At 51.7% G+C, this 21,728-nt stretch overlaps 1 protein-coding gene across 3 annotated transcripts in view; it reads right to left on the bottom strand.

The window, feature by feature from the left end:
* Window positions 1-4,325: 4,325 nt before the first annotated feature.
* Window positions 4,326-21,728, bottom strand: part of LOC116866354 (high mobility group protein 20A-like) — a 28,728-nt gene continuing 11,325 nt past the window's right edge. The window contains exons 5-11 of one of the 3 annotated variants that reach the window (XR_004382378.1): window positions 20,551-20,677; window positions 18,591-18,649; window positions 14,651-14,759; window positions 10,134-10,337; window positions 9,201-9,292; window positions 6,404-6,546; window positions 4,326-4,429 (exon numbers count right to left, since the gene is read on the bottom strand). Coding sequence is in view for 1 of the 3 variants with exons in the window: in XM_032855365.1 (XP_032711256.1) it covers window positions 4,391-4,395; window positions 6,404-6,533; window positions 9,201-9,292; window positions 10,134-10,337; window positions 14,651-14,759; window positions 18,591-18,649; window positions 20,551-20,677 (726 nt within the window). In the remaining 2 variants the exon portion in view is untranslated. The remainder of the gene's footprint in view (window positions 4,430-6,403; window positions 6,547-9,200; window positions 9,293-10,133; window positions 10,338-14,650; window positions 14,760-18,590; window positions 18,650-20,550; window positions 20,678-21,728) is intronic. The other 2 variants (XR_004382379.1, XM_032855365.1) reach the window with 2 other exon arrangements.

The raw sequence follows: 21,728 nt of genomic DNA, 5'->3' as shown, positions 1-21,728 counted from the left end.
ATGCCCAACTGACTGAGCCACAGGCACCCCTAAATTGTCATCCTCTTTAATAATTGGTTCGTCAAACTTTATGTGGAAATAGTGTTCTTTTCTACCAAATATGACAATCTTTATTTCTAATTCTAAGCCTTTGGATATTTGCTCGGCAATGTTGTAATAGTTTTTTTAAATCCAGAGATTCTAAACTCATTGAAGAATTCTACTAAGTGGTTCGCTTTATTGCAATGTCCACGGGCACACCTGTATTCTGCAATAACGTACTGACAAGGTTTACTGCCTATGCCTGGCAGATCTGGTCTCGGTGCTCAGGCCTGAGAGTTAACATTTCTGCAGGTGCTGCAAGGACAGCTTCCAGGCAGGGAAGGGCCAGCTCATCTCCCACTGTGGTCCAGGCACCAGCGCCACAGGGAACACTTCCCTCTCCCGGGGTCGCCCACTCTGCCACTGTCACCACCAGTGCCTGTCGCCCGATGGCCAAGCCAACTGCTTAGGGCATGTGCCGCCCACCATGTGGGCATAATCGCTTGGCATCTTCCCTCTACTCACAGACGTCCTCCGTTGTTCCAGCAGACGTCACTTATAAGACACAAGTTCAAAGAGAAACTAAGATTTTCAAGAAGATAACAGCTGAGCATGGACCCAGGTGGACCTCTGTGTGATTCCAGAGGCTGCACACCCGTGACGCTGGCCCTGGTTATCATCATGGCCAATAGTGACGGAGCTCACCCCACACCAAGCCCTGGTCTGTGGACCCATTCAATACTCTTCCACAGCAAGATTAGGAGCAGCCTCCTCCGAGCCTTCAGAGGCATTTGTGTCTCACCCCAGAGCATCCCCGCGGGGAGGCAGAGCCAGATGCTCAGCCCTGGTTTCTTGCTTCCAGCACAAACAGAGGACAGAGTTCAAGCCTGGAACTCCCACCTACCCAGCCATACGAGCTGATAACCAAGCCTCAGGGTGCCGGGGTGAGACGGACTGAGAAAGATTGTAAACTGTGGACAGTGACCGATTAGGAAGTCCTGAAGTCAGTTTGGTGGCCTGTGACCAGCACTTTGAAACCGTGAAACTGAAAAGAAGACAGAGGGTCAGAGTGCACCTCTGAAGTAGGGCAACTATTGTTTTGCATTGGGGTGAGTTGTAGATCTATTTGTGTGTGCTAGATCACATGTAAATTGCATGTCTTTCTGTGCCTCCTCAGACACAAGTCTTGCCCAGATTCTTAGTTTCAGCTCTGCTGGCCAAGGCTCAGGGGGAGCACACTGGGCACACTGTCCAAATGTGGCCCCCATTCCTGAAATCAAAGCCCCATCACTTCCAAGCAGTCCCGTGGAGACCTCGGCCCAGAACCAGACCTGCAGGGGGACTGCATTTCAGGGGTGGGAGGGCGAAGTGGTGCAGGTGCATGGTGAATGGAATTGCTTCAGCCAAGAGGTTCGGATGTAGGGATAAGCCTGAGACCAGCAAGGGACTGGGCACCTGCGTAGAACCTGTCAGGTGGTTGGTAAAGGTATCCTTGTCCCCATGTGTCCCAGATGGGTTATCGGAGTTATTGTCAGTAACAATAGGACCAACCATATCTGGGGTCCTTTTAGCAATGGGCAGGCACTGTGCTGGGCACTTTCTAAAACCCAGTTCCTTTTACTCTTATAATAACTCTGCCCTGTCTTACAGGCCAGAACACTGAGGCTCAGGGAGCAAGTGCCCTGCGCCGAGCCACATGGTTGCTACGTAGAGGACATTTGTGTGTGGGTATGTTTTTGGCATTCAAATGTCAGGTTTTAAGCCGAGCTACTCTAGCTCCCTTGTAGGACGTGAAGATGTGCTCCAGGCCCCACAGGCTTTCAGAGGTAGAGCTGAAGCCAGAACCAAGCCTGCCCAGCATCCACAGGTAAATCCTTCCACCTGCCACCTGAGGAGTCCCGCCCTCACCTCCTGGACCCCTGGGTCTTCCCCTTCTCTCTTGGGACCTGCCAGTCCCTGCTTCTCTTGGCTGTTCTGTGAGAAAGGAGGAGTCTCAGACCCTGGCAGCTGGGGAGAGCTCAGGGACCACCACCAATCTGCTGTGTGTCCCGGGAGGAGTGTGTCCGTCTTCCCAGGGATGGAATGAATGGAGGACTGAGCTGCAGGAGCTGCCTGGTCGGCGAGTCACTCGCGCGAGGTTTGCCAGATCAAATCCAGGACGTCTGGCTACATCTGAATTTTAGATAAATAATCAATTTTCAGTAGCAGCATGTCCCAAATATTGTGGGATATACTTACACAAAAAGTTATTTGTTGTTTATCTGCATTCAAATTTAGCTAGTGTCCCGTGTTTTTATATGCTAAATCTGGCAATCCTCTTCAGGGTCTCGTTTGGATAATTTCAGCGTTCTTACTCAGTGAGTTTTGCTGAGTGTGTATCTGGGGCCAGCCTCTGTCTGGGGGAGCTCTTGATCTGAGGGAAAGAAGTAGAAAAGCCAATGACCATGGGCTGCTTGCAAGTGGGGGTTCAGGGTGAACAGGGGTGAGGTAACCACAGGGAGGGAGAGGCTGAGCTGGTTTGGAAAGAGAAAGATGTCCCTATGCCAAGGGTTTGACAACACTGCAGACCCCAAGGTCAGAGCCAAGGGCTGGATTCCCACAGGACATGGTCACGAGGAAAACTACACCTGGCCTGCCCACTGATGGCATCTCAGACGAGTTATGGGGCTTCTCTCTTTCCATGCGTAAATAGGTCTATAAGACCTTCCTTGCACTCATATTGGACGTTGTGTACAGAAGAAAGGAAATGATGTGTACAGAGCATGCTGCAAACAAAACCAGTGAAGGCTTATCACCTCGACGTTGAGTCCAGCAATAAACACGCCAGAGACACACCATCTGTGACCACCCATGTCTGCTGAGTGGAGAATGACACCAGGCTCCTTTGCAAGGACTCCAGCCACACTGCATACAGCCCTTCTCACATTGGCCTTTCCAATTCTGATCTGCTCCCTTCTCCCTAACCCACCCCAGCTTTGCTCTGGGAATTACACTTCCCAGCCTCCCTTGCGGCCCTCTTGCTCAAAGGCTGCCATCTTGGTCCCTGAGATGGAAGTGGGAGTTGCTTTCTGGAAACTCTTTCTAGAAAGTAGGGCTCTCTGGAAGCTCTTTAAAAGTGAGGCCTACCAGCTGTCACCTGCTTCTTGTCCTTCTTCCTTGCCGCCATTCTGCCTGGAGTGCAGAAGCAATGCTGGAGCCTTGGGGTCCTCCCTTGGGGGCAATGGAAGTACACACAAGAGCCACATGCCAGTGGCTGCTTCCCTCTTGGTAGCTGTCCTCCCAGACCCTGCTGCTCACAGCTGGACTTTTTTGTTATGCAGCGAGGCCACTGTGGTCAGGTCTCTGCTCTAGGTGGTCAGACCCAGTCCCTGCTGTCTACACCCTGTGTATGGGGAGCTCACCATGACCCCTCACCCCCATCTTCTGGCTGCAAATCCATTAGTAGGCTAGAAAGCATTACGAGAGTCCCATAACAGACACTGTTGATGCCCCAACCACAAGCCCTGTTCTTGCCACCCCAGGGGGCACCCTGGCCAGCCTTGGCAACCTGTGGCATATGTTTCCCAGCCCAAGGCACTCTGATCTCCCGTACCCCCTTTGCCACCTGCACAGCAGGCTGGGAAGGACAGGGGATTAACCCTCTGGAAGCCACCCTCCAGCAGAGAGTAAAGGGAGTGGTGGCTAAGTACCCCAGTTCCCTGGCCAGCAGGTGGGATGCTCTCGGGTCCTGTAGGGTTCCCCAGGGCTTAGCCTGCAGCTGCCCTCGATGGCTTCTTGGTCAGATAGATCGCCCTTTTATGGCTCTCTCCCCTTCCCTACTCCCCAGCTTGGACTCCTCTCCCCAGTAATCCATTTGCCTGCAAATCCTGATCTCAGGGTCTGTCCCCTGGGGAACCCAAACTCAGACAAGCCGATCAGCTGACTTGATCTTCACCCCATCCTTTGAGGATGATGGGGGGGCAACTATTGTCTTTATAACAGAGGAAACCAAAGTGTGCTCCTGGGTGGGGGGGAACACATGTGCTCTGAGAGCAGGAGTGCGCCTGTAGTCCCTGTGGAGCTCACACGTGGAAAGACAAGTGCTCGACCAAAATCTTCCCAAGTCAAAGCCGCTCAGCTCTTAGCCCCCCAGGAGGAACACTTACAGCACAGACACTGCCGAGCCCTGGGCACAAAAGAAAGATTGAGTCTGTTGCACAAACCTACACACATAACTTATTTTCTCCTGTCAGTAGAGCCATTCTGACTGTCCTGTACATAAGTCACAGGATCTTTGGTCTTTTCTCCGAGGAGAGAGGTGCCTCTGTGGAAGCTGGCCTCTGAGCTGCGGGAGAGGTCCAGGCTGCTGGTGCAGGGGTGAAGCACTGCTTCAAGCTGCAGAGTTGGAAGGCGCGTTCAGAGCAGTTTACTGCCACAACAAAGGGATAGAGCCCAAGGGCTGTTGCAGATACACAAAGCACACCTTCTCTCCAATCACCTGACCTCACCTCAAACACTCCTGGAGGCCAACTATGCTCTGGGCCTGGAGCAGAGAACACACATGGGGTCTTGAAGGAGGAGACCCCTGCTCCCCAGCTCACCCCTGGAGGAAGGTGTGGGACTCAAGCTCATGCCGAGATGGCTGGGTTTATTTCCCGTGTGCCACACCTCTGAGCCTGCCAGCTCAGAGAGCTCATAAAACATCTCTGCTAATTTCAGGATTCCTGGCACCGGGCCCAGGGCTTGGCAGGTGGTATGGACTCAGATGTCTTTAGGAATGAATTGAGTGTGTGGTCTGGAGGGGGAGAGGCTGGGAGCCGAGCGAGAGTGGCCTGAGCAGAGAAGGTGCTAGGGCAGGTGGTTTAGGAACACTGGGCTTCATGACCGGTAAAGAATGTGTCTCCTATCTGCCACCCACGCCCGATGCAGACCCATGTCTGTGTGATCCTTTTCTTCAGTAGGAGCCCTTGAGCCTGGTCACCTGTCCTTAATCTCACCTATCCTATGTGAGTATAAGAATTCACGTGGAAGTCATCCCAGGGCAGGTGATCTCAATCAGGGTAAAGGGCTGGGAGGGGAAGGGAGGGGAGGGTCTCCAAGTTTCTGAAGCAGCAAGACCTATTCCCCATCTGTCAGTGCCAGAGCCCTTGGGCTGAGGCTTTGCTACTGAAGAGAGCAGGAGTGCTCCCCCTGTTCCCAGATGTGGTGTCTTCTAGACTCCATGCATCACGGTGATGGCGGGGGATCATCGTACAGTCACGTACAGACAGGAGAGTCTCGAAGACACATACAGATCAGCACCCTGATGGTGATGTGCACATGGCTGTCCCATTAGTGGAAGATGGACAAGCTGTGGCTAGGTGACTCTGTCTCTTGTCTACACAGTGTGGGCGGCTGCCCCATAATGCCAAACTGGGTCTGAAAATTCTGAAAACTGCCAGATTGGTTGGTAAACAGCCACTGTCCAAGGGTCTCCTAACTGCTAAGACCCCACCACCAATCAAGCAGGAGCCCAGGGACCCTGCAACATGGTCATCGCCAGCCGGTGTCCCCAAGAGTTCCTATCGTTAATTTTTAATATTACCCCATTCATGGATATATAGTGAGATACTTGGAATGAAGGAGAGGCACAAAGATGCCGACAGTCACAGCCTCTGGGGCCCGGAAAGGATTTGATGGGGATCTGGAAAGAGTGAAGGGGAGTGTTCATGTGTTAGATTTCCTACAAATAGTTGTACTTAAGTATTTCACAGTGGAATGGTATTCATGAATTTTTTCTTTAGAGAGAAAAGTACTCCATAAGTTTTGCTTGAGGATACAACCCTCTCCTTGCTACGTCCTGCTCTCACCCTGCATTCCCAAACCTCCCCCTCTCTGTAAACACAAGGCCTCCTGCCCAGTGTGCCTGTAACCCCTTTTCTGCCTAAGGGGTTTGTGATTGGCTTCTTGAACCCAGATGGAAATGCCTCCTCTCTACCAGGCCCTTCTAGAAGCCCTCATCCCATAGATAAGCAATCACCTCCCTCCTGAGCCCATGCCCTCTGTCCATGGAGGGCAGGCCCCTCCGGGACACCGCTCGCCAGCAGCCTAGTAAACCACGGTCTGTCTTCCTGACTAGTGCTCAAGGCTGGGGCTTTTGTCTCTTCCTCCCCGAGGTGCCCAGCCCAGGGCCTGGATTTGGGATCATCAGCACCTTTCCACCCCCTCACCCGGCACCCAGCGCAGAGACCAGGTGCGCTCCCCATGTTGGAAAGCACGCTGCGTGAAGAAATGAGGGAATGCAGGTGTGAACATGTGAGTGGCCAGGAATCCCCCATGGCCTTGGTTTTGCTGGCCAGTGAGGACCTAGAGGACTGTGTGGGGCATGGGGAGTGGGGAGGGGCTGCCTGAGGCGGGGGCTCACCCATGTCCATCGCTTGCAGGCCAAAGTGGGACAGCATCAGCACCGTGTTCAGGTTCTCAAACTCCTTCTCCAGGATGACCCCGTAGGTCTTCAGGCCCGCCAGCTCCACCTCCAGCCTCTGCTGCTGGCTCTGAAAGGGGCACCTAGGGGTTCAGCCCTCGGCAGGAGCAAGACACGTCAGGGCGTGAATGCATGAGCGTGTGGACACGTGAGCACAAGAAGCAACAAGCAGACAACAAAGTGAATAAAGAAGTACATAAACATGCTTGTAAGTGAATGGGAAAGCATGTCAGAGAAAGAGGAAGTAGATACATATATAAGTAAATTAAAAGTCCATAAATAAGCAAGTAAATAAATAAGGAAATAAAGTACAAAACAAGTACATGAATAAATAGGTAAGTAAATAAGTAAACTCCTAAGTCGACAGTTAAACAGGGAAGGTCTTGCAGCCGCTCTCTGCAAAGGCATACACTCAATTCTCAAATGTCCTGGATCTCCCCACCCTAGCCAGCCACAAACACAGCCTCCACCCATTAAAATCCTTCTACCGCCCTCCCTCCAGGCCCATTCTGCCTCACAGTAGCTCATTCTACCTGCTGGGGAAGCACAGTTCCTAGGGTCAATGCTCATCAACCTGGCCCCATAGCCAGAGAGGGGGGCCCAGAAGCACAGTGGGGCTGGACTTCTGAGTTGGCTGTTTCCAGGCTCCCTTAGACACATGGCCCCACAGCAGAAATCAGGCCTGGGCCAGGAAAGATGAGGGGCAGCCTCAGGGTGGGGCGTGCGTAGGAAGTGGGCTCCCACCCATGGAGAAAGGGCATCTGTATGCCAGGGCCTCGCCAGCATGGGGCACAGTGGTTTTTCCCTGAAGATGTGGATTGGGATCTAGGTGACCCACCTGGCTCACAAGGTCATGGACACAAGGGGGCGGGCCTCCTCTCTCACCCTGTCACACCTCTTCCCTGCTGCCTTGGCTGCTGGGTCACATTGTGGTGGCTTTGGATAGCTAGGTGTTTTCTTTCCTGTTGCTACTATTATTTTTTTTTATAATACATGTTATTTATTTATTTGAGAGAGAGAGAGAGCGTGAGCGAGCACAAGCAGGGGGAAGGTGTAGAGGGAGAGGGAGAAGCAGACTCCCTGCTGAGTAGGGAGCCAGATGCAGGACTCGATCCCAGGACCCTGGGATCGTGACCTGAGTGGAAGGCAGATGCTTAAACGACTGAGCCACCCAGGCGCCCTGTTACTATTATTATTTTTTTAACATTCACTGTTCTTCGGGATTCTTTAACGAGCTGCCGGAAAGACGATGAGCAACACTCGAAGGAAACAAGAATTGCAGTGGAACTCTGGGGAGCATGGAAGTCGGGGCTGATGACCCAGCTGGAGGGAGCATGAGGAACAGCCCCCGGAGGGCAATCACTGGGCACCAGGCACCTGTCCGGGAATTCCTCGTGCAGTCAGGCATTTCATGGCCCCTGACTACCGCGGGGGCAGACCCACTGTGACAGCATCCGCCCCCCCCACCCCCTGCCTGGCGGACGCATGAAAGACCAAGCACACAGCTCCTGAGGTCCAGAGCCCAGCTCAATCCCTGAGTGCCTGCACATGGCTTTTGCAGGTGTCCCCCCACCAGGGGAGCCACTGAGGGTGAGCAGAGCTAGACGGAATGTTCAGCACGGCGTCATGTATAGAATACTTGGGTGTGACCCATGAGCTCATTGACTGGGAAATGGGGACTCAGTTATGGTTCATCCGTCTGATGAGACATCATATGGCCACGAGAGGCAATTCGTCAAAGAACATAGAAGGAGACAATGGTAAGCAAATGCTTACCATGGAAAAAAATGGAAGACATGGGAGTCAGAACTATGGTTTTGCATTTTGGTCTTTTCCGTCAGTCTGTCTCTCTCTCTCTCTACCTCCTTCCCCGCCTCCCTCCATACTTACTTACTTACAGAGAGACACACTTACTTACACACAGGGATCCACGATAACATATAGATGACATAGATTCCTTTCTCTACATGAATCAACAGATTCAGATGTGCATAGAAAGCAGCCCAGACACCGCCACACTGAGATGCTAACGAGGCTTCTCTAACGATTGGGTTTAAATTGTCTTCACACACTCTTCCAGATTTCAGAATTTTCTTCCATGAATATGTTAATTTTATAATCAGAATAAAATAACACATTTAAAAACTGTGACTTTCTGCACAGTTTCACCTCGTTTTCTTCTCATTGCTTTCATTAAAATAGATGCCACCCGGCGATGCCTACATTTATGCATACTTGCCCAAGGAAAAGCACCTGCCAGCCGCCCCTGAGACACTCTTCTCGGGGCATGTGGCCCGGACCACGGATCCCATAACAGGACACTCACAGGGACACTCATCATGTCCTCAGCTGTAGTTGGGAGGGGCTGGGGACAGACGGGGGGCCGCCTCGAGGGAAATGGGGATGCCGGCCCCAGTGGGAAGAAATGGGCCAAATGCCACTTGGCAACACAGTGAACACAGATCGCCATGTGGAATAAGCATGCAGCAGTGGAAGGCTTGTGGCACGGTCTCTGGGCACCAACACCAGACAGAACACCACATTTTATAAGGATACCTAACACCGAGACACGCGGCTGGACGGGGCAGAGGGGGTAGACTCCGGGGTTTGTGACACAGGGTTTTAAGCAGACTATGGGGTCTCCATCCCCTGCCTTGTTGACACCTCAGGGCCCTGGGCTGAGCAGGGGGCCACGGGGCCAGAATGTGGGTGCTCCCTTCCCCCAGGGGGACCTCACCTGGAACTCGACCAGCTGTCTCTGCAGGGCGTCCTGCTCTACTCGGGCTCTTTCCAGAGTCCTCCTCAGCTCTCTGAGCTCAAATTCCTTGACTGGGAGGAAAGGTACAAGAAGGCCATCTTTTTCTGTTCTTTTCCATCAAACACCTCCCCTTCTCTTTGAACTGAACTCCCCCTCCCCCTGTAGGCAACAGCTGAGGCCCCACTAAGGGCAGCTCATCCCCCAAATCCTTTCTAACAGTGTTCTCTCTTTCTCTGATAACAGGAAGGACATCTCTGTCCATTGGGGGAAAATGCGCAGACCCAGAAAGGAATAAAGAGAAACATAATTCCCTCCTCTTGCCCGCTAGAGATAAACACCACTAATAATCACATGGATTTACATATGTGTAATTTCACATAGTTGAGACTGTGGGGAAGTTGTGAAGAACACAGGTCGGGGAATCCTGTGGCCTGGGTTTACATTCAGCTCAGCCATCGACCAGCTGTGCAACCATAGGCAAGTTACTTAACCTCTCTGTGCTGTGCTTTCCTCATTTTAACTTTTTTTTTTTTGGAATCTCTATACCCAACGTGGGGCTCGAACTCATGACTGTGAGATCAAGAGGCACATGCTCTTCCAACTGAGCCAGCCAGGTGCCTCCTGCTTTCCTTTTTTTCAAAAGAAAGGGATACTATTACGAATCACACAGTACTTGTACGAGAATTAAAAGAGGTAATTTGTCTACAGTTCTTAGACCTGTGCTTGGCTCCATGGATGTTCTTGGCGATTTCCCATCTGATTATGATTTTTGCTTATTGTTTACTCTCCTAGATGGTATTTTGTTTTTTGTTCCACTTAATATCATAATTTCTTCTTGAAGGTTATTCTGACTAGGATCGTAAAACCCAAGATCACAAAGTTACCAGGATAGTGCTGAACTAGACTGCTTACTTTTCAGAAGTTTAAAGATAAACTCTTGCAAGAAACACAAGTCAAATGAGGCAAAAGGCTTCCCTGGAATCAGGCCTCCCAGCAGAAGTGGATCAGGGCACATGGCTTCCTCCTCCAAGTCCCTTTTGTGCAAATTCTGACCTTCGTTTTGCTCTGGCGGTTCCAGATGCTTTAAGTATTCTGTGGAATCTTTTTCGAATTTCCCTAAAAAGCAAAGAAATCCCAGGGTGAAGGTCAGCCCCACGAGCAAAAATGAGCAGCATCTCTGGGTCTGGCCCTGTGTCCAGACGCGAGCCAGCCAGACCCTGCTCCGTCCCCACCCCCGTCCCTGTCCCCAGGGAAACAGAGAAGCAGAATGCTCTAACGCAGGTGCCACACGATTTGTCCATTTGAAGTGCTGAATTCAGTGATTTGTAGTATATTCAGAGCTGTGCAATCATCATAATGGTCAAGTTTAGAGCCTGTTCATCACCCCAGAAGGAAACCTGGTGCCTTTAGCCGCCCATCACCCCCACCCACACATGCTCCTGCCTCCCCCAGCCCCAGACAACTGCTAATCTGCTTCCTGTCTCTGTAGATTTCCCTATTCTGGACCTTTCATAGTTTTGTTCGGTTAACCGTGTTTCCAAGGTTCACCCACACTGTGCCATGCACCAGTCTGTCATTCCTTTGCAGGGCTGAGCACTGCTCCATGGCACAGGCCTACGTTTTGTGTATCCATTCATCTGGTGATGGACGTTTGGGTCTCTCCCACTTTGGGGCTCTCATGAATAACGCTGTTATACATGTTCCCGAGGTCTTGTGAACATATGTTTTCAGTTGGCTGGGGGTCCACACCCAGGGGTGGCTCTCCTGGGTCATTTGGTGACTTGAGAGTTAACCTGCTGAGGAACCACGAGGTTGTTCCCCCCCAGCAGTGAATTGGGGCTACGATTCCCCCATATCCTCACCCATCTTGCCTTTCTGAGGGTCTCGGGAAGGATGAACAGGTGTGAGACTGATGCGTGGACTGGGGACAAGGCAGCCAGAGGAGGGGTGGGGTGGGCACACAGACGTCACAGGGCAGGGGCGGTGGGAGGCAGGGCGCTGATAACACACTCGGCCAAGCACCCCGTAGTGCCACGGGCACCCAGTGTGTGTTGGCATGGGTGGGAGGCTGCCCCAAGACCCTCCAGCCCTTACATCAGCCCCATGAGGTCCTCGGTAACTGTTCCCATTCTGCATTTGTGGAAACAAAGGCCATAGGTGGAGGTTTGCTCAGGGCATGGAAAGGAGTAAGGGACAGAGCAAGGATTCACACTCAGGTTCTTTGTGGCTACGGTGCTGCCCCCCAAAGATGCGATTGGGGCGGAGAAGCCTGATGGATGCTCCACGCAAAGAAGACATCAAATGTCAAAAGCTGTGCCCAACTACGGGGACAGAAGGTGCCTCAGTGCTTGCCTGGGGCGGGGGGCGGCTGCTAACGGGCATGGAGCTTCTTTTTGGGGCGATGAAGACTTGCTAACCGTAATTGTAGTCATGGCTGACTGTATCTGAATATTCTAAGAACCACTTTGAGTGGGTGAAGGTGAAGGTATGTGAACTCTGTCTCCACAAGGCCGTCTAAAGACAGAGCTCTGAGGCTCTGCCCCTGGGAGCAGAAGCAGAGACCGGGGACAGGACAGCTCAGGTTCTTTCGGGGCGGGGACATGAGGCCAGGTGATCTCAGGGCTCACCACACCTCGGGGAGCTCCAGCTTAACAAAGCTGGGTGAAGCCTGGCCCCCCTCTTCCCGTAGGACCCAAGCCTCAGAGACTCGGAGACGGCGCTGCCCAAAGCCCTGCACCCCAGCAAAATCACAGTCATACAAGCAAAAACGGAAAAGCTCTCCAGAGCCCGGCCATTAAGGTAAAATTTGTGGGCGCTTTGGATGGAGTGAGGTTTGCCCACGTCTGGTTCCTTTTAAATAACTGCAGAGGCCGTCGGAGAGTCACACCGATCACAGCCACACGCAGCCCCAGCACAGGATTTTACAGATTGTGAAATGAGCCTTAACCCTCTCCAGTGGGTAATTCACACAGCCTAACTCCAGGCGTCCGCTCGCTCGGGTTATGCTCAAAAGCAGGAAGTGAGACGCGTTTTTATCCTCGTTGCCATTACTCACCTTCAACAAGACATGAGTGAAAACGGCTTATTTCCTTTCACAGCCCAGCCTTCACGTGGGCCTGCGAGCCATCTGTGCACACCCTTGTCCAGTGTTCACTATCTGCTCGGGGCCAGAGACGAGTCCTGATCCACCCCCCTTCCCACCCAGAGCGCAGACCAATGCGTGTGCGCGTGTATGTCGTGGGGTGGTGGGAACAATAATGGGATGGTCTACACACAGCCTCGGCTCTGGGTGGAGCCTCAGGAGGCCCAGGGAAGCCCCCTCCCAAGTCTGTGACTGGGAAGACACCGTGGAGGGGGGCATCATCTCAGCCTCGCCAGGCCCGTGCGAGTCACTGATGTTGGTCCTCAGAAGAGCGCTAAGCGGTGGGCAATTTCATCCTTCCTTTACAGAGGAGGCAGCGGAAGCACAGAGAGATTCAGTAACTGGTCCACAGCCACACAGCAAGCACGGTGCCAAGTAGGGGCTTAGGTCCGATCTAGTTCTAACCCCATGAAGGAATGGTGAAAAAAAAAAAAAGAAACAAAGGTCACCCCTTCCTACAACACTGAACAGAGCTGTTCTCGTTCTTGGGGGATCTTTACCAGCCCCAGGGCACACCTGCGATGCTAAGTGGTATAATCCACACAGGGCCCCTCTGTGCTGTGGGACTCATTTCACTTGAAAGCAAGACACCTTAATGGAGCACTGTTGTATGAACCTGCACATTTCGGTTTCCTTGGGACGGAGCTCTGTGTCATTCTGTCTGTGTCCCCAGCACGTGGCTCAGAGCCTGGGAAGGAGGAAGCCTCAAGGGTTGTATGTTGGACATTTTGACTCATGCATTCATGCATCCACTAAACAAAAATGCACACAGAGCCCACTGTGAGTGCCAGGCGAGGTTCTAGACCTGGGAGGTACCGTGTGGATGAAAGGGAAACATCCCCAAACACAAGGGGCTTATATCCAGGAGGGAGACAGCAAACAACATTGAGGGCAAGAGGCTGCTAGAAGATGGAAGGATGGAGAGAGAGAAGGCAGGGGAGGATAGGAGGGGTGGGAGGTACACAGCCCTGCACACAGCCAGCAGGGGTAGTCTTCTAGGAGGTGACCCTGAGCAAGATCCGGGTCAAGGAGCGAAGGGTGGGAGAGAGCCTGCAGGGACTTGGCCACAGAGGCTGCAGGCAGGGAGAATGTGAAATCCAGGCCCTGAGGTTGGTGAAAAGGCCAATCACACAGCAAGGGAAACCATCAATACAGCAAAGACAACCTAGGGAATGGGAGAAGATATTTGCCAACGACCTCTCCGGTAAGGGGTTAATTTCCCAAATAGGTAAACACCTTTTGCAGCTCAACACCAGAAAAACCAAAGAAGACCTACAGATAGCTAACAGACACAGGAGCAGACACGGAGCACCAGGGAAATGCAAATCCAGACTATAAGAAGCACCCACCTCCCACCTGTCAGAATGGCTAAAACCAACCACACAAGAAACAACAGGTGTTGGTGAGGGTGCGGAGGAAAAGGGGCCCTCATGCACGGAGGGTAGGAATGCAAACTGGTGCAGCCACGCTGGGAAACAGTATGGAGGGTCCTCAAAAAATTAAAAATAGAATGATCATATGACCCAGTAATTCCACTGCTGGGTATTTATCCCAAGGGAAATGAAAACACTCCTTCAAAAGGATGTACGCACTCGTCTGTTTGTCACAGAATTATTTCCAAGAGCCGAGACATGGAAGCAGTCGGGAATCCGCCCGTGGGAAAAGGCATAAAGAACGTGCGGTGTTCACATACTTGCGGCATTTATGACAACATGGATGGACCTGGAGGCTATTATGCTAAGCAAAATAAGTCAGCCAGAGAAAGACAAATCCCATACGACTTCACTCATATGTGGAATCTAAAAAAAAAAAGAACCCAAATGAACAAACAAGCAAAAAGCAGAACGAGACCTATAAATACAGAGGGCACACTGATGGTTGTCAAGGGGACGGGGCTGCAGGAAACAGGCGAAGGGGATGGGGAGGTACCGGCTTCCAGGTATGGGATGAGAAAGACCTTTGGAATAACAGGCACAGCCCACAGAGCAGAGTCAATGACGCTGTAACAGTGTTGCATGGTGACAGGTGGTAGTCACGCCTCCGCCTGGGTGGGGTGGTGGGGGCAGAGCACAACTTTGACACCTGTTGAATCACTATGTTGCACGCCTGAAATTACTGTCACATCGTGTGTCAACTACACCCCCAAAAATGAATAAAACAAATGAAGAGGCGACTCCGTAGGCTGTTCTCTGGAAGACCCACACCCTCCCAAATGCACACTCGATATAGCGTTGGAGTAGATCCGGTCTTAAAATGCAAGCGAAAAGCAGGCCGGTGGGCGGCTTACCTGCGAGCTTCTGCAGGTGCTGTTTTCCCAGCAGGTGTTCCTTCTTGTTATGCAGGGAGCTGAAGAACTGCCTGCAGGTCCTACAGTACAGGTCATTGCCTTCATGCCCCTGTGGATAGAGATGTCTCAGAGGTGGGCGGAAGCACAGCATTCCCGCCGCCTCTGAACATAAACTTGGCCCAGAGGGGCTTACGCACTTCTCGCTGGCTGTCCGGCTTGTCCCGCTCACTCCTTCCTCCCTGGGAAACCGTCTGCCGGTTTGAGGCCTCTCCAGCCCACCTGAGAATTTCAAACCATCCCAAGACCTCTGTCACTGAGTTCTAGGAAGTGCAAGGAACAAGGAGCAAGCAACAGGGCCAGGAGGGAAAAGCAGGGAGTTCTGATGACCGGTGGTGTTGTTTGAGAAAGCGAGGACCAGCTCTGAGTTCTGCTTACTTGCAAAGAGTTTACTTTGAAATCCTAAACCAAAATGAGCTCTATGATTGAATAACAAAGATGTGTCCTTTTATCAAAATATCTATGCATGAATTGCACTATTGGGTATTTACCCCAAAGATCCAAATATAGTGAAAAGAAGGGCCATCTGTACCCCAATGTTTATAGCAGCAATGGCCACGTCGCCAAGCTGTGGAAAGAACCAAGATGCCCTTCAACAGACGAATGGATAAGGAAGATGTGGTCCATATACACTATGGAGCATTATGCCTCCATCAGAAAGGATGAAGACCCAACTTTTGTAGCAACACGTACGGGACTGGAGGAGATTATGCTGAGTGAAATAAGTCAAGCAGAGAGAGTCAATTATCATATGGTTTCACTTATTTGTGGAGCATAACAAATAGCATGGAGGACAAGGGGAGATGGAGAGGAGAAGGGAGTTGAGGGAAATTGGAAGGGGAGGTGAACCATGAGAGACTATGGACTCTGAAAAACAACCTGAGGGTTTTGAAGGGGCGGGGGGTGGGAGGTTGGGGGAACAAGGTGGTGGGTATTGGAGAGGGCACGGGTTGCATGGAGCACTGGGTGTGGTGCAAAAACAATGAATACTGTTACGCTGAATAGAAATAAAAAATTTAAAAAAATATCTATGCATGAACCCATAGGTGCTTGCATGTATCCATGGGTATTTCTGGAAGATGCACTAAAAAGGATCTGGGTACAGTGGATACCTTGGGGCACAGAGGCGGTCTGGGACCTGTGAGCAGGACCCAACTCTTCCCGGAAGCCCAAGTTTTCGTATGAGATGCTTTCTGACAAAGACTTCGTATGTTCTCCCAACCCCGGGCCAGCCTGGAGCTACGAGGCTCAGGACATCCTGCTGCTCACCGATTCCTAGGACTTCTGCCCCTTATCAGAGATTAGCTCATTCAGCCCGGACATGTGTCCCCAGTCTGGAAGAAGTTGTGTGATTTCTTGCACACCGTCTGCGAGACTTCACCCTACCTCTTGATGAAGTAGGACCCTGCTAGGAGAGGGCAGTGAGGGAGGTGGGCCCTGGGAGCTGCAGAGAGGGAGGGACGGGGAAGGGCTGCTGGAAAGCCCCAAGCCAGGAGGGAACTTGACAGATGGGAGAGGGGTCTGCGGTGCAGCAAGTCTGAGATAGGGTTCCCCCACCCCCAAGCCTGGGGCTGGTGCTGAGACATCAGTCAGTGTCCAAACTCAGCTCACATACATCCCAGTACAACGATCTGCACTCTTACCTTTGCTTACAGAAATATATCCTTTTCGTACCCTTAATCATGACAATGCAGGATGACCCTGGGAACGATTAGGGAAGGGACCACACCCTCATTCAGATGATCCCCACCACCAATCCCCTTCCAACCAGAAGCCAAGCTTCGGAAGGCCTGTCAAGCCAAAACAAACTGCTTGGTGCTCAAGAAAAAAATGTTGAAGAAAAAAATAGCTAGGATCCACTATCCTGTAAACCTCTGGTGCAGTGTACTAGTCACATGGCCCTCAATAGAAGTGTGAGGTCTTCATCTACTAGAATCAATTCACGTTTTCGACTTTCAATTCAACCAGAGGTCACTGGGTACATGTTGTGGACCAGGCACAGAGCCGCTGGCTCGGATCCGTTCACAGTCGTGCTCTGAGCTGCATGTTGTGAGGACAGCAGGGGCTTGTCTGAGGTCACAGGGTGGGTGAGGAAGAAAGGGTGCGGCTCTGGACTAGCACCTGGCAGCCCTCCAGGACAGTTGGGCATGTGGAAGGCAGAGGAGAATGGAAGGGGAGATAGACACCATGGTCATGGCCCGCCTGACAGGTAGTCAGTGGGGCCCGGTGCAGGCTCCGGGTAGGGGGGCCTGGGTTAGTGGGGGAGCAGCTGGTTGCACAGGGCAGAGGAGGGGCGAGAGGCTTCCACCTCTGCAGCCTGGCCTGGGCCCCAAGGGGCCAACCTTTCAGGCAGATGACAGATTTAGGAAGACTTTGGCACTCTAAGCCCTCAGATCGTTTTATCGTCATGATAAAAGGTGTACTTAAAACAATTTTTTTAAAAAGATTTTATGTATTTATTTATTTGTCAGAGAGAGAGAGAGAGAGAGAAAGCACAAGCAGGGAGAGGCAGAGAGAGAAGCAGGCTCCCTGCTGAGCAAGGAGCCCCACATGGGACTCGATCCCAGAATCCTGGGATCATGACCCGAGCTGAAGGCAGCGGCTTAACCAACTGAGCCACCCAGGCGTCCCTTAAAACAACTTTTAAAGTTATGATGAATGCATGCTTAAAGTAATAAAAGAAAAAAAAAAGGTGTAAAGTAAAAGTACCCCCAACTCATTTTCACTCCCCCTGGGTGAGAGTTTCCTGTGTCACCTTCCAGAAAATTTCATTGTCAACATATCTAGCTGCCCCTTAAAATTCATTTTCGGTTATTCCTCATTTGTTAGTGAAATAGGTACTTCTTTGTCAGTTAAAGCTCAAAGGGGAACATCTACCAATTGCATTGCAGCTTATATGGTCTGGTGACTCTAGGCACAGCCGCCCCATCCTCGTCCTCATGTGCTCATTGTCTGCTCCAGGCAGCCTCAACGGCCCTCTCTGCCCTAGACACGCGATATGGCCTCCCTACCCTGGATCTCTGCCCATCCTGTCTCCTCTGCCTAGAGCAACCTCAGCTTCATTTCCATCTGTTCCTCTCCTACCCAGCATGCCTTCTGGAATTTTCCATGTATTCTTATGACTCCTCATTAGGGGGACTCAGCATCATCTGCCCAGTGAGTAACACAGCCAGACAGCCTCAGGGGCTCCAGCACTGGCCTGTATCCACCACAGCCAATTCCTGGAATGATATATCTTGTGCTTGCCAGCCTCCCCAGGCCAGGAGACAAGGGACCGGCACACTTTGCTGCCTCCGCAGAGCTGGGCTCAGAGCCTACGTGCCCCAGGAACACAGAAGTAAAAGCCTTTGCGAGAGATGGACACAGGAGCCACACTCCAGCAACACAGAAAATCCAGCACCCAGATAGATCAGTCTCCTGCAGCTGCTGTCATCTGTCACCATGCCTGGTGATGAGGGCTAGAACTCATCCCGCCACAGTCCTGGAGACCAGCCTCGGGGCAGGGAATAAAGGTGTTGGCAGGACCAAGCTTCCTCCGGAGGCTCTAGGGGAGAACCTGTTCCTGGCCCCTTCTGGCCTCTTCCAGCATCTTCCAGTGGCTGATGGCATCCCTAGGCCCATGGCACATCTCTTGTACCTCATCTGCTGTGGTCATGTGAAGTTTTCTTCTGTCTCCCTCTTATAAGGCCCCCTGTGGCTATCTGATGCCCTTATTTCATCACATCCCCAAAGAGCCACCACTTTGCCTGTAAGGTAATATTCGTGGGTCCCAGGGATTGGGACCTAGATCTCTGGAGGATGAACATTTTTCAGTCTCCCATGCCCAGTGAGATGAAGTTTCAAAACCATTACCCACCCTCCAACCCTGAAAACAAATACTTACATTAAGTGGTGAGAATGGAAGGTCCTCCCTCTCCAATCTGTTTCCTGGTGTGCCTGGTCCTGATGGAAGACAGGTGGCATCAGTTAGAAAGCATCTGGGGGGTGGGGCGCGGTGATCACCTTGAGGGTTGGGAGTGCTTCTCCGAGGCTAAGAAGTGATTCCAGGCTCCTTCTGGAGAACCAGTGTTTGGCTTTAGCCGCTCAGTTCCCACTGAGTTCTGAGTGCCCCTAAAACCCATGATGCTGACCTGTACGAACGATGAGCCAGAAACCAGGAGAAAATGAAGAGTTCCTTCTTCTGATTAGCATGGCAGATTCTAGGTGGTGTTGAAAAAATTCTTTGTTGTAATTAATAGATTTTTATAGGGTAAGCTTTAAACGATTGCCATGTTTTGCATCAGGCAGTAATACAACTTGTTTTTTTAAAAACAAAGCTCTGTTGGAAGTAAGTAGGACGAGGTGTTCTCTGCTAAGTCTGACAAGCGGCATCTTTAGGGAGGAAAACACCAGCAGGAAATGACAGCTGCCCTCAGTGGACCCTTGGCCAAATGTCCCAGGGTCCAGTTTTCTTAGCTGGGATATTCACGATGAGGACCAGAGGTCCCACTGAACTCAGCGGGTTGTCTGCTAATAGTTACGGGCTAGATCAGTGGTTTGCAGATTGATGGTTTTTTATCTGCAGGGGCTTGATTAAAAACAAATGTGAGGTAGAAACTCAGTATATACAATGCACCAGAGTGGAGAGGCCTATGGACTAACTTGATTTTTTGCTTGTTTTTGTAAATAAAGTTTTATTGGCACACCCCACATCCCATTTATGGCTGCTTTCTTGCTTCAACCACAGAGTTGAGCGGGGGTGACAGAGACTACATGGCCCACAAAATGTAAAATATTTACAGTCTAACCATTATAGGGGTTTGCTAATCCCCGCTCTGGATGAAGCTGGGGTGGGGAGGCCTTGCTGCTGAGCAAAAAGTGGGGGATACCCAGTGTGAATGCTCGCTGAACTCTTGCCATGTGCTGGGTACCAAGCACCATGCTCCCTATGATTTAGTCCTCTGCTCTGCACCAAGTCCTGCCCAGAGGGACCCATTATGGCCCAGTTTTCATATGAGGACACTGAGGCACAGAGAGCTAAGTCACAGAACCATGACGAGGCAGAGCTGGGATTTGAACCAGGCACTTGTTCTGGAAAGCCCGCACCCTAACCACTGAGGAGAGAGCTCAGGTGGGAGCAAGAAGTAGCAGTGCCGGGGACAGATGGGCTCTGCGGGGCGGTCGGGGGGGGAGGAGCCCTGGGGATGCTGCCCAGCCCCCAGCACGGAGAGCACAGGGAACAACACTCCCCAGGGACGGTCAATGAAAAGCCCACTTCCCTGGATCTGAGCTCCCAGACCCCTGCTGGTGAGGACTCTGCCTAGTGGGCACACACCGCCAGGAGGAGACTGGTGCCACCCGGGGCTTGTGATGACTGCCAGTGAGCGGGAAGAGACAAAGAATAGGAAGTGCCCTTCGTGGTGAAGGCGTGGTGAGTAGACTTTCAATAAATGGAGCTCCCCTCTCTTCCTTCAGCTGGTACTCCCAGAGCTGGATCCCAAGGCAAGGATTTTGGCATGAGTGGTTTTATTTTTTATTTATTTATTTTTTTTTTGTGGGTGGTGATGCCAGGAAGCATTGGTGGGGCAGGGTGGCGGTGAATGGAGGACGGGAAGAAAGACAGAGCAGAGTGTCTTTCTGGCCAGGGACCATCACAGTCCCTCTATAGGACAAAGGGTTCATACCCAAAAGAAACAAGGGTACAGCTTTTAAATAGGAGGTGACTGGTGTGAACACTGGTGAGGCTAAGGCTAACTCCCAGGCTTTCCAAACACACCTCCTGCTGTCAAGCGCCCCCCTCAGAGTCAGGGAGCGCTAGCTCCAGGCACACCCTCCCCCCCCTGGCCTGGCCAGGCCCCACTCACCCAACAGTGCCTGCGCCTCTTGTGCCGCTTGTCTCCTCAGGAAGGCTCTGCACACCTGGGAGCTCTGGTAGGCCTGCAGCTCACGTATGTAGCGTTGCTTGTCTTCATCTGCCTCATAAACATACCTCTGAAGAAGGAGCACGGTGGTGATTCTCAGACTCTCCTCATCTGGGAGCATGGCAGGGGGTGGAGGGGGGGTCCTCCTCCAATTTGCTTTGAGTTCTCTAAAAAGGTCCCAGGAAGCTACTACCCAGCTTCTGCTTGCACATCCCTGGGGTGAGGCCCTCACTACCTACCAGTCAGTTCATTCCTCGTCTGAGGAATGTTTGTTTGGACCTACAGAAGGTTTTCTTCCAATCAACTGGAATCTGCCCCTCCCCCCATTCTGAGGCTTTCGCCATTCTGCCATGTGTGATCTGGTGACTGCAGAGGAGGGTGGCACTATCAGGTCCCTCTTGATGGGCATGCCACTTCCATTCAATCATCACTCATCCAAAAAAAAAAAAAAAAAAATCAGTGCTTTACCCTGTGCAGCGCGCTGGGCTGGGTACTGGTGATAAAGAGACAAATCAGAGCCAGCCCCAAGCTACCCCCTTTGGCTACTGTTTTCCCTCCATCAGAAACACCCATCTCACCTTTCCTCCTCTGGCCAAATCGTACTTATCCTACAAGATCCATCATAGAACATTTATTTACCTTCTCGAGAATCTTTTTCTGACGCCCCCAGGCTGGGCTGGGCGCTACCACACCAGGAACCTCCTGGAACTCACCAGTCTCTGGTACAGACCTGTGTCCTGGGCAACCCTCACCCTAGATTGGATGCCACCACCTCAGGGGTCCTGACCCCCTTGACTGTGAGCCCCTGAAGGCAGGGACTTTGACTGATCTCCAGCCACACCAGGCTGGTGCAACCCAGGGACACAGGGGGACAGTGTGAGCAATGTGAGGGGCAAAATTTCCCCTAAGAACACTTGTCTGGTAATGAATACTCACAGTGGTTATTTACTTTAGGCACTTGGTAATTTAAATAAATAATCATGTTATTAACTTAAAATTATTTTGAAGCATTGATATGCTAGCTGGTCCTTCTAAAGTGTGGAGCAGACAGTCCTCCAGATGTCCTCTTTCCTCAGGCTTCTAGACCCTCTTTCCACCTGTCAGGTGGCACACAGCCCCAG

Source organism: Lontra canadensis, unplaced genomic scaffold (assembly GCF_010015895.1).
Source record: "Lontra canadensis isolate GAN:19392208 unplaced genomic scaffold, GSC_riverotter_1.0 scaffold1, whole genome shotgun sequence".
NCBI lineage: Eukaryota > Metazoa > Chordata > Mammalia > Carnivora > Mustelidae > Lontra > Lontra canadensis.
Note: the sequence above shows the minus strand (reverse complement) of the source record. Positions and strands in the feature narration are given on the sequence as shown.